At 40.5% G+C, this 14,075-nt stretch overlaps 2 protein-coding genes across 7 annotated transcripts in view; one reads left to right on the forward strand and one right to left on the reverse strand.

Moving 5' to 3' along the window:
* TCERG1 (transcription elongation regulator 1) overlaps positions 1 to 6,511 on the forward strand; it is a 60,789-nt gene extending 54,278 nt beyond the window's left edge. For 5 of the 6 annotated variants that reach the window (XM_007079956.3, XM_007079957.3, XM_007079958.3 and 2 more), the window contains 4 exons: positions 1,881 to 2,060; positions 2,737 to 2,820; positions 4,141 to 4,241; positions 5,439 to 6,511. In XM_007079956.3, the coding sequence (XP_007080018.2) occupies positions 1,881 to 2,060; positions 2,737 to 2,820; positions 4,141 to 4,241; positions 5,439 to 5,640 (567 nt within the window). In that variant the 3' untranslated portion in view covers positions 5,641 to 6,511. Of the gene's footprint in view, positions 1 to 1,880; positions 2,061 to 2,736; positions 2,821 to 4,140; positions 4,242 to 5,067; positions 5,162 to 5,438 lie in introns of all 6 variants that reach the window. The other variant, XR_444753.3, reaches the window with a different exon arrangement.
* A 3,261-nt stretch (positions 6,512 to 9,772) lies between these two features.
* Positions 9,773 to 11,123, reverse strand: GPR151 (G protein-coupled receptor 151). Its single transcript, XM_007080010.3, has one exon. It carries the CDS (start codon positions 11,042 to 11,044, stop codon positions 9,773 to 9,775), a length of 1,272 nt encoding a protein of 423 aa, XP_007080072.2. The 5' UTR covers positions 11,045 to 11,123.
* Between the last annotated feature and the right edge of the window lie 2,952 nt (positions 11,124 to 14,075).

Consider the following 14,075-nt stretch of genomic DNA (forward strand, 5'->3'; position numbering starts at 1 on the left):
TAAATGGAATCTGAGAGATCTAATTTGGTAAGTTGTTTCATAAAGTGTTTTAAAATAGTATTAGCACCCACTAGAATAAGAAAACCATTGTTATTTAACATTTTCAGAAGTTTCTTTGTACATATAAAAATGTATAATCTTTTAGTCTCAAAGGTAACTTTTTATTCTTGATGGAAGTCATCTTAAATTATTACACACTTACATGCCATAATAATAAACAAAATGTGCTGAATAGAATTAAACCTTTTGCTTGGTGATTTAGGGTCACCACTGTGGTGATGAATGATTGTACATGTAAATGGTATGAGGTCTAGACTGGAGGTGTACTGACCCCAGGAGATAGATACTCTGGAATTTTCTTGCCAGCGCTTCTGCACATCACCCAGGGTTGCTGAGGTGTGTAGGGTTTTGTCTGTATAGCCAGTGCACCGAGGCCACTCTGCTGTGGCCATGGTCCACATGTTTTGTCCCCTCTCTGTGTCACCATCTCTCCTACTATTTCTTTTCTCTCTTTCATAAGGACTCTTGTTGTTACTACTACTACTGTCAGTTCTTTGGATTTCTTCCCTTGCTTCTACTGGTATGTTTTGAGTTTCCTCTTTCTGTTCTCTGGCTAGTTACAGTCATTCACTGATTTCTTTCCCTGCGTTTACTTTTCCCCACATTCATTCTCTTTATCGCAGTCACAGAAATCATCCTAAAAACCAAATCTGATTTTGTCACTCTCCCTGTTGCTTTCACAGAGAGAAGCTTCTCTACTCTTAGTGGTTGCAAACATCTAAAATTCAGTTGTCTTAGCATAATATATGACTTCATTCCTTAACCCCCCCACCACCTTCATGTTATGTTACCCTCTTTGGTTTTCTCTCTTGCCCCTTTAAGCTCTAGCCTTTCTGCACTTAGTTCTAATGAACCATATTTACACTTAATGAATTCTGGCATTAGTCATGCTAATCCCTCCACCTAGAATACTTCAAGTGCGCTTGAAAACTCATTTTTCAAGAGCACACCCAGATAACTCTTCTTTGAGGCTGATCTTGACCCATCTAAGGCAGATTTGTTTTCACTGTTCCCCTTGCCTGCCCTGTGGTCAGCATACACCTCACAGCACTTATTATGTGCTTTTGCCGTTACTTGCTTACTTGCCTCTCTTCTCTTAAAAAAGTTGAGTCCTTTGAAGGAAGGGGTAGTGTCTGTCTTTGTTTTTCCAGTACCAAGCTCCGTGTTCAGCTGACTCATTTTTAGGTGCTTGATAAATGTTGATTAAATAAATGTTTTTATATTTTTCTTCTTTCTTACCTTTCTGTCTTTTTAGCCTCCCATATTTCTTAGCATTGGCAGTGGTGTAACTAGCAGTAACTTGTATTGCCATTACCAGCAGTGAAGCATAATCTTGTGCTGGTTGTTGAACCAGCCTGATCTGTCACGTCTTCTCTTACTGGCCATGTTAATTCTTGCTTATGCTTTGAAATGTCACTTCCAGTATGTAGTTGATAAGTACAAATTTGAGCTCAAGATCTGTTGGTGGGTTTTTTTCCTGTCACCTCTTTAGTTCTGTAGCAAGATATTTCCTGTTTTATTTCTATCCATTTCTCCTACTCAAGGTTGGTAAGATGTTAAATAGAGTGCCTAAGTACGATTAAAGTAATTCTCTTCATCTTTCTACACCTCTGAATCCATACTTGATAGCTTGCTTGGGTGAGCTCTGAGAGGTGGGATTTCTGGTTTAAAGAAGCAGATTTTTAGTGACTATTTAAGGTGGAGTCACCAGAAGCTTCCGTTATTAATTGTATCGTTCCTAAACTAGATAAATAAGCCTTTTATTGTTGAAATGTGAAAAAAGAGATCTTTGGTGATAGAATTTTCTGGTACGTTTTTAGGTGCGTTCTTCAGATGTGTCATGGTCTGATACTCGGAGGACTCTCCGAAAAGATCACCGTTGGGAATCTGGATCCTTGTTGGAAAGAGAGGAGAAAGAGAAGCTTTTTAATGAACACATTGAAGCACTTACCAAAAAGAAGAGGGAGCACTTTAGGCAACTTCTAGATGAAACTTCTGCAGTAAGTCTCTTATTTTCCTTGTTTTAATCTAGATGGGGTCTTTAAGAATAATTCCAAAAACATTGTAGTGTCGTGGTCTTTAGATCTCTTACTGGAATGCATGGGTTTTATACACTTTCTTTTCTGTTTTTTTTTTTTTTCTTTTCTTTTTTAAGTAAAATGTTAATGGCATTCTTAACTATTTAGAAATTACTTCCTGCCGCAGTTTTCACATTCCTGGTGATTGATATTGGGCTTTGTTGTGTGATCATTGATCCCTCCTAATGATAGAATGATAGACTGAGTGGATTGCATCTTTTGCTCCATTTTCAGTTTGGTCCCATGGTCCCTTTTTTCCCTCCGTCGTTCACGTTTTCTTCTGATACCTGATCTCCTTTTGGTGGTGTTTCTTCAGAAGTTACAGTGTTGCCTATGGGGATCCAGGGTTTGCAGGTGATTGTCTTAGGCCACCTTGAAATAGGACCATGAATATAACTCTTGTGGCCAACAACAAAAAGAAATTGTATTAAAGCTGCTTCCTGTCCAGTTACATTTGGGCTAGTCCAATTACATTTGGGCATTATTACAGGAGATTGTAGGTCAGTGTGCAATACTGTGTACCATATGTGCTGCCACCATTTGATCTTTGCGATGAAAGTGAGTTGTATTTGTTTTTTTTATTCCTTGCCTTTCAAAGATTACCTTAACATCCACATGGAAAGAAGTAAAAAAAATCATTAAGGAAGATCCTCGGTGCATTAAGTTCTCCTCCAGTGACAGGGTAAGAGGATTTTGTCTGAGATTTACTGTCAGTTGATAAATATTAAATGTGGGCTTAATCAGCACCACCAGTATGTATTTTGATTAAACTGACATGGATGGTTTTAAGTGAATAACTTAAGAGTATGAGAAGTAAATCTGGATTTTAAGGTCATATTTTTTATCTTGCGCTATACATTAATAAGACAGCAAAGTAGAAACTGTAAAAATGTCATCCTTGGGGTTAAGCCTGTGTTCTGGGGTGTTAGAGCTTTACTGAGGCTGTAGTTTTTGTTTCTGGTATAGTCAGGTCCCACTACATAGACATTTTCAACCTGGCCATGGATACCAGGCTGTCAGAGCACCAGAGCCGTGTTAGCAGAATGCCATAATGTGATCTTTTGTTGTTACATGCCCCGGAGACTGGAGTAGAGGAACTGCAGATGGGGGAAGTTTATAGAAGCCGAGCCCTGTTCTGGGACACTCTCACTCCTCTGTGGAAAGTGAACTCCCCTGGGTTCTGAAATAGTGAATGATGCCAAGGATAGGGTAGCTGACCGCAGTCTTATTTTATCCCTTGGCCTTTCATTTGTTCCTTCTCCCCATCATTCTCCTTTCCCAGTTGGTTTCTCTAGGTCTAGGGTGCACAACCCCATAGAGCTATTATTCTTCCCCCTGTTTCCTTAAGATGAATTGTAGATGTGTGGACCACAAAGTACACATGGCTGGGAAAGAGTGGTGGACCGATAGCTGACAGGTCTAGTCTTAGTTTCTAACTTTTCTGATTGTTTAAATTGACAATAATACTTTTTAATATTATTATTATTGTTAATATTAATATTAGCCCAAAGAGTTTATACCCATTATGCCTGTTCCTTACTAGAAAAGCTAAATGCTCAGGATCAGTTAGTACTAAGTTATGAATGTTATTTGGGGTTCTCCATAAGTTATACCACATTATTGTCTTGGTGTTAGAAGATAGAAGTACAGTCTACAGGAAATACCCCCTTAATTTCTTTATTTTCAAGAGTGTCTACCACTTGAGGTTGTTAGGAACACAAAAGGAGATATCCTGATAAAACCCTCAGCACATTGCAAGCCCTCGGGCTTTAGCTACTGCTAATATATTGAGTGGTTCCTTGTTCTTGGCTTCTTTTTGCCTTAAAAATGTACATTGCGTATTTTGCAGTTTAATGAATGCTGTGTGAACAAAAATGTACTTTCTAGCCTTTTTCTTTGGAATTATTTATGATGTGACTTACAAATTACCGGTTTAATAAATAATTGATAGTAATTTTGGAATTTGTGACTTTTTTTTTTAAATCTTACTGTCCTTTTGCAGAAAAAACAAAGAGAGTTTGAAGAATACATCAGAGACAAGTACATCACAGCCAAAGCTGACTTCAGGACGCTTTTGAAAGAGACCAAATTTATAACATATAGGTGTGTGCAATGAAATGTTTCATATCCGCAGTCATTGTCTTTACTAGTCTTTACTCTAATGGCCAGAGCATTCTATGCATTCACACACATGTTGACATTATTAATTTTTAGGAATAAGAAGAAGCCAATTTTATTAAAGGCCAAATACAGCCCATGTCTACCTTACTTTTTTTTTTTTTTTTTTTTTTTTAAAGAAAGGGCCCAGATGTCAATTCTTATTTTGTGTTACCCACCCATCCAGTTTTTTAAACACACTTTTGTTTTTACTTCACTGCTTTTTTAGGAGTACCCCCGCGCTTGATAAGAGTTGTATTTGTGAAGAGATTTCTTAAACAATCCTTCACTGTCCATTGTCTCTGCCTCCTGTGAAGACTATTCAGTGTTGTGGAACATTTCTTAAGCTTGAAATCATCTTAAGCTCAGCAAAAACTTTTTTTTTCCAGATGATAGCAATTTGCTGGATACTTTTAAATAAAAATTTTAAACGATAAAAATCAGAGTTTCTAGACAAGATTTCTCTGTAACGTGCCCAGTAGTTCCACATTCCCAACCGTTTTACCATCAGGAAAACAAGTTTACAATGCTCGATGCTTAGCAGTCAGTGCACAGGAAAGCAGTTTTGTTTCATGCTCCAGCTTTTCTTCCTTTAAGAGAAAAATTGGAAACATCTTAATGAAGGGTATGTGCACGGGAGGATAGATAGTGCTGAGGGTGTGGTTTTTAGGTATTTTGTCATTGGATTTTTTGGTCAGGATCCTTAATGTTTTGCATCAGCTTGGGCTTTTAAATTAGATGTGAAGTAAGACTTCTTTCTACATTTTTATAGTTAATTTAGTGAAAGATGTGAAAGTGAAAGCTTGTGAAAGATGCTGGGATTGGCAGCCCCGCAGACTGAAGTCCTCTGTTCATCCACAGAACAGGTACAGCACGGGCAAGATTTACCCACCCACCCTCAGCCCTGATCTGGAGGGACCACCAGTAGGGGTGGGAGGGTAATTCAGCTTCTGAGGCCCTTTCACTCCTTGGAGTCTTTGCTGAGGCGATTTACAAAGGTGACCACTGCAGTGAAATTTTTCTTAAAAAAAAAAAAAAAAAAAAATGGAAACACAATTAGGAACTAGATGGACATTTCCAGCTCATTTCTGAAAGACCTGTGAACAGCAGTCAGTAATTCTTGGACTTGTTTTCTTATTTCAGATCCAAAAAGCTAATCCAGGAATCTGATCAGCACCTGAAAGATGTAGAAAAAATTTTGCAGAACGACAAACGGTATCTAGTACTAGACTGTGTGCCAGAAGAGAGGCGTAAACTGATTGTGGCCTATGTGGATGACCTGGATCGCCGGGGTCCACCCCCACCTCCCACAGCGTCAGAGCCCACGAGACGATCAACAAAATAATTCTCAGTACTCTTCCACAGGGGTATCTTAATTCAAAAACGCTTGCATGAGCCAATTTCCAGGTTTTTACATGTATGTGCATTAGTCAGACTATTGCAGAACCATCTGACGAACAGAAGGAGAAGCATTCGTGAACAGTTTCTGAACAGAGAACACTTTGGAAATAATTTATGCTTTTCTTTGTGTGGCATGACTGACATACATACTCAAATATAGGCTGTCTCTAGTAAATCTAAAATCTTGAAGCTAAAAATCATCCTTTTATGAGGTGTGGAAGTCAGTGACTTTTGGTGACGTTCTTTCTAGCAGTGTTAAACATGCAAGACGTAAGAGCATTTGTGGTTTGAACTTGCAAGATGCAAATACCACAGACTCCAAGAAAACCTAAGTTAGGGTTTGTTTTGTTTTGATTTTGTTTTTTAAAGCGGGTAAAAGAGAAAACACTGAAAATTGAATTCTTATCTTCCAGAGGCTAAGATTATTATAATGGACACACTTTTACCTTTGTCTCTAAAGAACACTTTAGTTTTGTTTGTTCACTTACGTGCTTTGATTACCCCCTCTGAATTCTAGGCCAAGTCTTATTTAGCCTAAGAGAAGATTTATTTAGTAATTTCTTCTCAGGTATGGAACCACGGTCATAACTAACATGTTGGCCAGAATAGGACTGATGGTTAAACACGTTTTATTTACCATTAAGTGATCTTTATCAAATATTCTGGATTAGACAACAAATTATCTTTCTTGGGTGTTCCCTGTAAACTATACTCCAGTTTGAATGTTAAACTTTTGTTTCTAAAGTTTAATTTTAAGATGTTTGAATGTTCAGTTTATGTATTTGAACTACAATAAACCAACCCTTTTTATATATGTGGATTGTATATGATTATTGTTGTGGAACCTATAACAAAGACATCTTTTAAACCTGTTCGTTAAAGCAGTAGCAACTGTAATTTGGCACAGAGAAAGTTGACTTCCAATCCTATATATCACATAGTTTTTAAAGGCTTGAATATAATAAATTATTTGCAGTATAAAAGGGAAGGAATTTGTAAAGAACCATTTTGGTGCTCAGTCTCTTAGCAATATCCTACTGCCTCATAGCAAGAAGATGCTGGTTTTTTGTTCGTGTGTTTTCTTGTTTTTGTCTCTATGTTAACACAATTGATGGTGAAGTCTTCTTGGCACCCTTTCAGTGTGCCCTGCACATCATACCGTGGAATGTACCTTTGACCTCCACTCGCTCTTTCTAGCTGTCCCTCCCCACTTTATTTTTTTTTTATTTTTATTTTTTTTAATATTTATTTATTTTTGAGACAGAGAGTGACAAAGCATGAATGGGGGAGGGTCAGAGAGAGGGAGACACAGAATCCGAAACAGGCTCCAGGCTCTGAGCTGTCCACACAGAGCCCGACGCGGGGCTCGAACTCACGGACCGCGAGATCATGACCTGAGCCGAAGTCGGACGCTTAACCGACTGAGCCACCCAGGCGCCCCTGTACCTCCCCACTTTAAAGATTCCTGTCTCATTCCTTCATAGATTTCTCATTTCAGAGTACCACATCCATGTTTAAGAAAAATAGGTTAATTGGATAACGTATCTTCCCTTTTCTCTCCCATCTCCTGTGATTGCAGCAAAACCTAAAATGAGGAAATACCAGTAGATTGTATGTTCTGTGCACACAGACACAGATCACATGCATACAGACTCATTCACACTTAACATTACTTAGTACTTAGCTTAAATATATTAAGTGTTACAGAAATCATGTATGTGAGAAACTATAATTAACTGACTAAGGTCCTAACCTGTACAATTTGATAATGAACGAGATAGTTTTTCCCGTTTTCCCCCCTTTTTTTGAAGGTCATTTGTATAAACCCATTGAGTGATTTTTAAGTTCTGTGAGGCATGAAGCTGAAGTGTTTGCCAAAAGGAGCACAGCTGTTGTAGGAATATAACTGGCCAGCAAAAGTGAAAGCTCTTAGAATGCTTTATTTTGTTCTGAATTCCACGTAGTGTTGTTTGCCCACTCACTGTTTTGCTTCTCACAGTTGAAAAGTGTGGAAAAAAAAAAAAAAAAAAACGGTTTGGTGATACCTATCCTAATTTCCTACTTCTGTTGTAAAGTATTTGGGATTGACTGTTCATTTAAGGTGCAAATCAAGCTTTACTATGCAGATTTCTTTAAAAGACCAAGTCAGGACTCTGTATATTAGGTTTTTAATGAAAAGGTCATCATAATTACACTGTGTTTCAGTATCCGCATCTTGACTTGGCGCTTACTGTCAAACTCCTTAAAGATATGTGATACAGTTTACCCTGAGACCTATGTCAATACTAAGGTCTGACCTCCCCATAAAGCCCCATTGTGCCAAGTGATGATTTTGAAAGGCGCATTCAAGACAAAGACAGCTCTAAGTCTCCAAAACTATCTGAAGTAAAGCAATTTTTATTTGTTTACAAGTTAAAATGTCAAAACAGTGGAAGCTCACATCCAGCATTTACTATATCATATAGTGAACAATCTAATTCAAATAGTTCACCACAGTTTTCAAGGTAATCCCTTTGTATAACTGTCTCACAAAACGGTATTTGGGTTAAATTGTACTTTGTGATCTTGTGAGCCTTAAAATAAAAATTTGTAATGAACCAGATAAAATGAAATCAGCCCTATCTTCTGTGTTAAAAGCAAACCACGACCATTTGTAAAGACAAACATTCCCTAAAACCCATAGACTGGACATTTTTTAAAAAACACAAATTCCATCCACAGCATATTTTTGTATTTTAAGTTCCCCATGGCTTGGCAAAATGGCAGTTTTTTTTTTCTGAGGGAACCACACAATGAAAATACCCCAGAGTTCCATTATAAAGTAATCAAGAATCATGGATAAATATCCTTATGTTTAATAGGGGAGAAATGTATCATAATGATTGTTTTATTGGGTATGATTTACCTTGCTGTAAAATGAAGTTGTTGCCTTTTACTTGAATTATATTGGTAAAGTGGGAACACAAAATTTAGTAGTATTGCTTTTCTTTCTCCATCGCCTTTGTGCTGTTTATTTTCTATTCTTAACCAAATTCTGTCCTGTATCCATAGAATTTTTTCTTTTCCTATTATTTTTTTTTTCCTTGTTACTCTTGATCATCTTTGTAACAAAGACCCTGAGGTATTTTAAAACTTGGGCAGGGTGCAATGAGTTCAGTGTTCAGGGGACATTTAGTACCATTTAACAAAAGGAAGATCACCATCTCTGTTCCTTTTTTATACTTGAGGATTGCCTTCAGTAATTAATACTTTTGTCATTAACTACAGTTTATATTTATCTTGACAGAAAGGAGGTATCGGGAGGAACAGATTGATAGCAGCTTGTAGAAGAGTACTTTGCTCCTGCATCTTGGAAGCGTAGGTAATTGGGAAGAGAAAGGGTGGTTTTTAAAGTTCTTTCTCCATATCAGAATTTAGAGTGTCATGCTAATTAAGCTGCAAAAATCCTCTGACTTAGCAAATGAAGACTCACGGAGACCTCTTTACAAAGACTAGCGAAGCAGGTTTTAGTGTAAGGCGCAGCTTAGCCAAAATAAGCCACGGTTTGAAATCAGCCCACAATGAAGTGGTGATCCTTATTCTGGCAACCTTCAGGCATGGAAAATCTACATGGATTTTCATAAAGTAAATTTTGAGCTTAAGTGAAATAAAGTTTGCTAAGTGAAGTTAAGGCTAGCAGGTTCAGGAAGAAAGTAAAAGTAAAGGAGTCCAGCCTTTGACAAAGATAAGCTCTACTCCAGCCAGTACAGGGTAGTCCTAAGGAGTACCCAGTAAGAGAGAAGTTGTGAACAAGGGACAGAGTGTCTGGGATTTCTATTCACGTGTGACGAAAGCATCTTCACACAACACTGAAGTTAATTCTTTGGATAGCCAGGATATAATTCTGAAACATCACCATGACTCCTAACACGGTGTTCTACTTACCAAATGGCACATTTTGAAAATGCATACTGTGAAGCATTTTTGTAATTCCTAGCGTTAGTAATTGGACCATGGGTTATGTCGTAAAGTCTGCAGTATCGACAAGCAGCAGTGCAAGTAAATACATTAACCACAATTTGTTTTGCTTGGAAAATCTATTTATCACAGTCTCCCGTCTCTTGATCGTCATGTTCCCAGGGGGTAGGGTCATTGTCTTGTACACAAGGGACTGTGTCCCTCTCATGCCAAAACTGCTCTACATCAGGGAGGATGGGGATCTGTGCCTTCTCCGTTCTGTCTACACTGGAGGAGGGAGAGCCAGGCTTTTCTTTCTCTGGTATGGGTGCTGGGGACTCTGGAGATGGAACATTGTCGGGAGGGACATTTGAGTTACCAGCTGGTGTTTTCTGAGACTCTGAGGCAGTTGGTGGTTTTTTGGTTATCATCCATTTCCACAAGCCTTTCAGCCCTTCCTTGAACTCTTCTGACATCACTAGGAAAATGAGAGGATTTGCCGAAGAGATGGAAAACATAAGGACTTGAGACAGGGCTATGAAACCTTGTGGTGGGGCTGGGCCTCCAGCCTTCAGATGCCAGATCCACAGCCACGCTATCCAGTCGGGGAGCCACAGCACAGCAGAGGTGACAGCGATACTCAGCAACATCACTGTGAGCTGCCTGGAGCGCATCTGGTTTCTCAGATTTTGAGTCTTAGTGCCTCGTTTCTTACATTGACCATAAGCTCTCCAGAAATAAAAACTGGCAGAGAGTAATGGAAGACAAAACGTCAGGAGAGGGTAGAGCTTACCAAACATTGCCATGAACCTTTCGGCCACGGGGGGGACGTCCATGAGGCACATTTCCACACCTGCGTGAAGCCTGGTGGTGCTAAAGAACCATTCTGGCAGGGGGAGCAGGCTAGCTACAGCCCAGATGGCCACCAGCACTGACCAGATGGTGCAGTTGTGGATACTTACTTGCTTGGCTGGGTCACTCGCATACATGAAGCATGCTTTGGCCACGGCGACGATCGTCAGGCTCTTGGCTGCCATGCACGTGTGGATGAACCAGTCAGAGGACTTGCAGACAAACCAGCCTAGGTCCCAAACCCCTTTGAAGTATGCTGTCGCTCGGACGGGTGCAGAAAACAGCAGGAGAGAGAGATCAGCCAGGCTTAGATTCAGAATCAGGGAGTGGATCATGGATGGCTTCCCTTTCCAAGCGCTATGAAGGAGGACGCCAATCACGCAAAGGTTCCCCATGAAGCCCACCAGGCAGACGGCCACCAAGAGAGCTGGGACGATGGTCCTCCAGTCCTTGGAGTCAGAGGGCAGGTACCCTCCGGCAAAGTGGAGGTGAGCAGACGACACGTTCATGGTGCTGGAGTTGGAGTCTGTGGAGGCAGCTGCCAGCATCCCCTCTTCCATGCGGCTCGTCCTTACAGAAGTCAGCTTCTTTCTGTCTTCCTGCCCGGCTCTTTTGCCTAGGAAATAAATAGGCTGTCATCCGTGTCAGATGACACCTCTGGACCCTCCCCTTGCTTGTTTCCTGAGAGCAGAGTGTGGAAGAACGTGGACCCGACTCTGCCTTATGTGACGCGTCTCTGCTGCACTGAATGGTGAGCAGCAGGGCTGCTCGGGTGCCTCTCATTAGCAAGCCTCGTGTCAGATCGGCAGCCCTGTGGGGTCAAAGCCCCAGAGACTCATAAATGATAAATGAGGACAACATACATGTAAGTGGGCTCTGTTCCTGGGGTGGGGGGGAGGGGTGTCGTGCACCAGTCAGGCAATCGTTTTCAGCCAGCTGTTTCTAAAATCTTGACTGCCGTCTGTAACTCAGTAAAGCCCGCATCTGAGCAAGTCAGTCTTTTGCATAGAAACCTGGACCAGAATCACCCACTTACTTGATGCAGCAGGTCTGGAGCAGGGCCCAAGAATGTGCATTTCTAACAAGTCCGCAGGGGATGTGGATGTCACGGGTTGATCTGAAGCAAGGACAGATGCCGCTTTTCCCCCTGCGGAGATGGGCTGCTGCCTTCACCCATCCTACCCCACCGGCAGCCGGCTGAGAGCAAACACGCAGAGCTGAGGAAGGAAAACAAAAACTGCAAAGAAGTCCTACGGAAAAATCAAATTACAAATGACTCTAAATTTAGTCGCACGATTGCAAGTTTCTTTAGAAGTGATGATAGTTAGACTCTGAGCTAGAACACATTGAATACCATTTCAGCAACTGATGACGATGATGAAGGCAACCAAATGATGAATTAGGCTGCTCTGCAGACAGAACTCCCAGAGGAGTTACCTAGACGGGAGGAATAAAAGAAAAATAAACAATTTCTATGGGGAAGGCGCCTTAGGCATTTTAAAGGAAGTTACGTGTTAAAGTAGAAAAAAAGATTCACAGAAAAAAAACGATTCTAGAACCAGTCTTGACATTCTATGGTGGCCAGTGGAAAGGTGCTCTGGAGGAATCTGAGGAGCTAGGGTCATTCGGGCAAAGGGGTTTGTGGAATCGCCACGAAGACACGCCCTACTCTAAGCCTGGCGGAACCAGGAATGCTTTGTGTCCAACACAAAAAGTGCTGGGCTGGCAGTCTGACCTTTGGGTCCTGGTACTAGCTCTGTTTTCTATCAATTTGTCTCTGGAAACTAAGGGAATGGCATTGAAAAATTTCTCAAAGCCTGAGCCATCTCAGCTCTAAACTGCCAGAATAAGCAGCCCCTGAATATTGGGAAAGCTGTCTGTGCTGGTTTTCCTTGTCTGTCTGCCTTCCCCTTCTTTCTGGAAAGTCATGGTGCTTAAGCAAACAGTAGTGGGGGGCAGTGCCTTGTCCCAGCAGTGCGCCGTAACCCCCAGTTAGCGCTTTGGACGGTGAAACAATAGACACCTCAACAGCAGCAGCACTTGTGGGGGGCGAAGAGGCCCCCTCCATCTCATGGGGAGGAACATGGGGGGCGGTGCACAGAAACTCACTGAGCACTGCTGGAAGCAAATGGACACTGTGTGAATTATACACTAGCTGAAGTATGTGGAGGACAGCGGTTTGGGACCACAAACAAATACTCCTTTGTATCATAGCTTCAAGCTTATGATGGTCCAGGCTCTTGAAGATCGGTAAGACAAACAGCTACCTACATGAGTTCAAGAAGGCTTTAACATCTCCAAAGTCTGATCTTTAAAAGATGCCTAAGGAAACTAAGTCCCGTTATGTGGCTCTTCCCCAGCCTGTTAAAATGGACTTGGAGACGAATTTGGTGGTCCAGCTAGAGACCAAATGTATGGCCTGAAGAACTGCAAGCCTGAGTTTTTCACATTTTCTGGAGGTAATTTATTTTAACTTTTTATTTTGAAATAATTGCAAACTTACAGAAAAAACAATGCAAGACCTTGTACAATTCATATGCACTTCATCCAGATTCACCAATTATAAACATTTTGGGACATCTGCTCTCTCTATGCATATATATGTATATACACACCTACATATGTGCCTATATGTGTATATATACACATACATATTATTTTCTGAACCATTTGAAAGCTAGAAATGGGTTTTTGAGTATCCTTCCTGGATTTATGGATTAACCATAAAAATCAAAATGAGGGGCGCCTGGGTGACTCAGTCGGTTAAGCATCCAACTCGACTTCGGCTCAGGTCATGATCTCAAAGTTGTGGAGATGTGAGATGGAGACCCACATCAGGCTCTGTGCTGATGGCATGGAGCCTGCTTGGGATTCTCTCTCCCTGTCTCTCTCTTTCTCTCCACCCCTCTCCACCTCAAAATAAATAAACTTTAAATAAATAAATTAAAGAGACTATATGCTTGCAGCAAAAAGGAATTTTCTCCATTGGCAAGCTGAATTACCTAGTCCAAGTTTTTGCTTTTCTTTTGATACATCAGCATTTGTGCATCTAGGTATTGACAAGTGTTATATGTAGCTTGTATCCACTTTTTCTTCATGTTAACATCATTTCCATTTAAAGGCTAGATATAACTTAGCAAACCTAAAGGAAGAAAACCCACCATATGCATTTCTTCTTATTTGTAAGTAGATCTTTGTTGATAACATATTCACTGAAATATAGGACTAAGTTGTATGCATAGCGAACATTTGTCAGGTTTCCCTATTTTTATTTATTTTGGAAAGTTGCCTCATCTAGCCCCTTTCCTGTTTGATAGAAGGGATCGTGGGGAGAAATTATGAGAGGGAGGTGGATTGAGCAAGTACAATACAGAAATAAAATGGGTAGTTATTTGGGATGAAAAGGGGAAGCAGCCTCCCCATCCCAAAATGCTGGAAACAAACCAAATGCCCACACTGGTGAATGACTAAGTAAATTACATTCATGCAGCGGAATACTACTCAGCCACATGAAGGAATGACTCATGCTACAGCATACATAGGTGAACCTCAGAAATACTCTGCTAAGTGAAAAGAGGCCAGACACAGAGA

Source organism: Panthera tigris, chromosome A1, assembly GCF_018350195.1.
Source record: "Panthera tigris isolate Pti1 chromosome A1, P.tigris_Pti1_mat1.1, whole genome shotgun sequence".
NCBI classification, from domain to species: domain Eukaryota; kingdom Metazoa; phylum Chordata; class Mammalia; order Carnivora; family Felidae; genus Panthera; species Panthera tigris.

Excerpts from the sequence above, each read along its gene's own strand:
- GPR151 (XM_007080010.3), bottom strand. The coding sequence starts at position 11,044 with ATGGAAGAGGGGATGCTGGCAGCTGCCTCCACAGACTCCAACTCCAGC.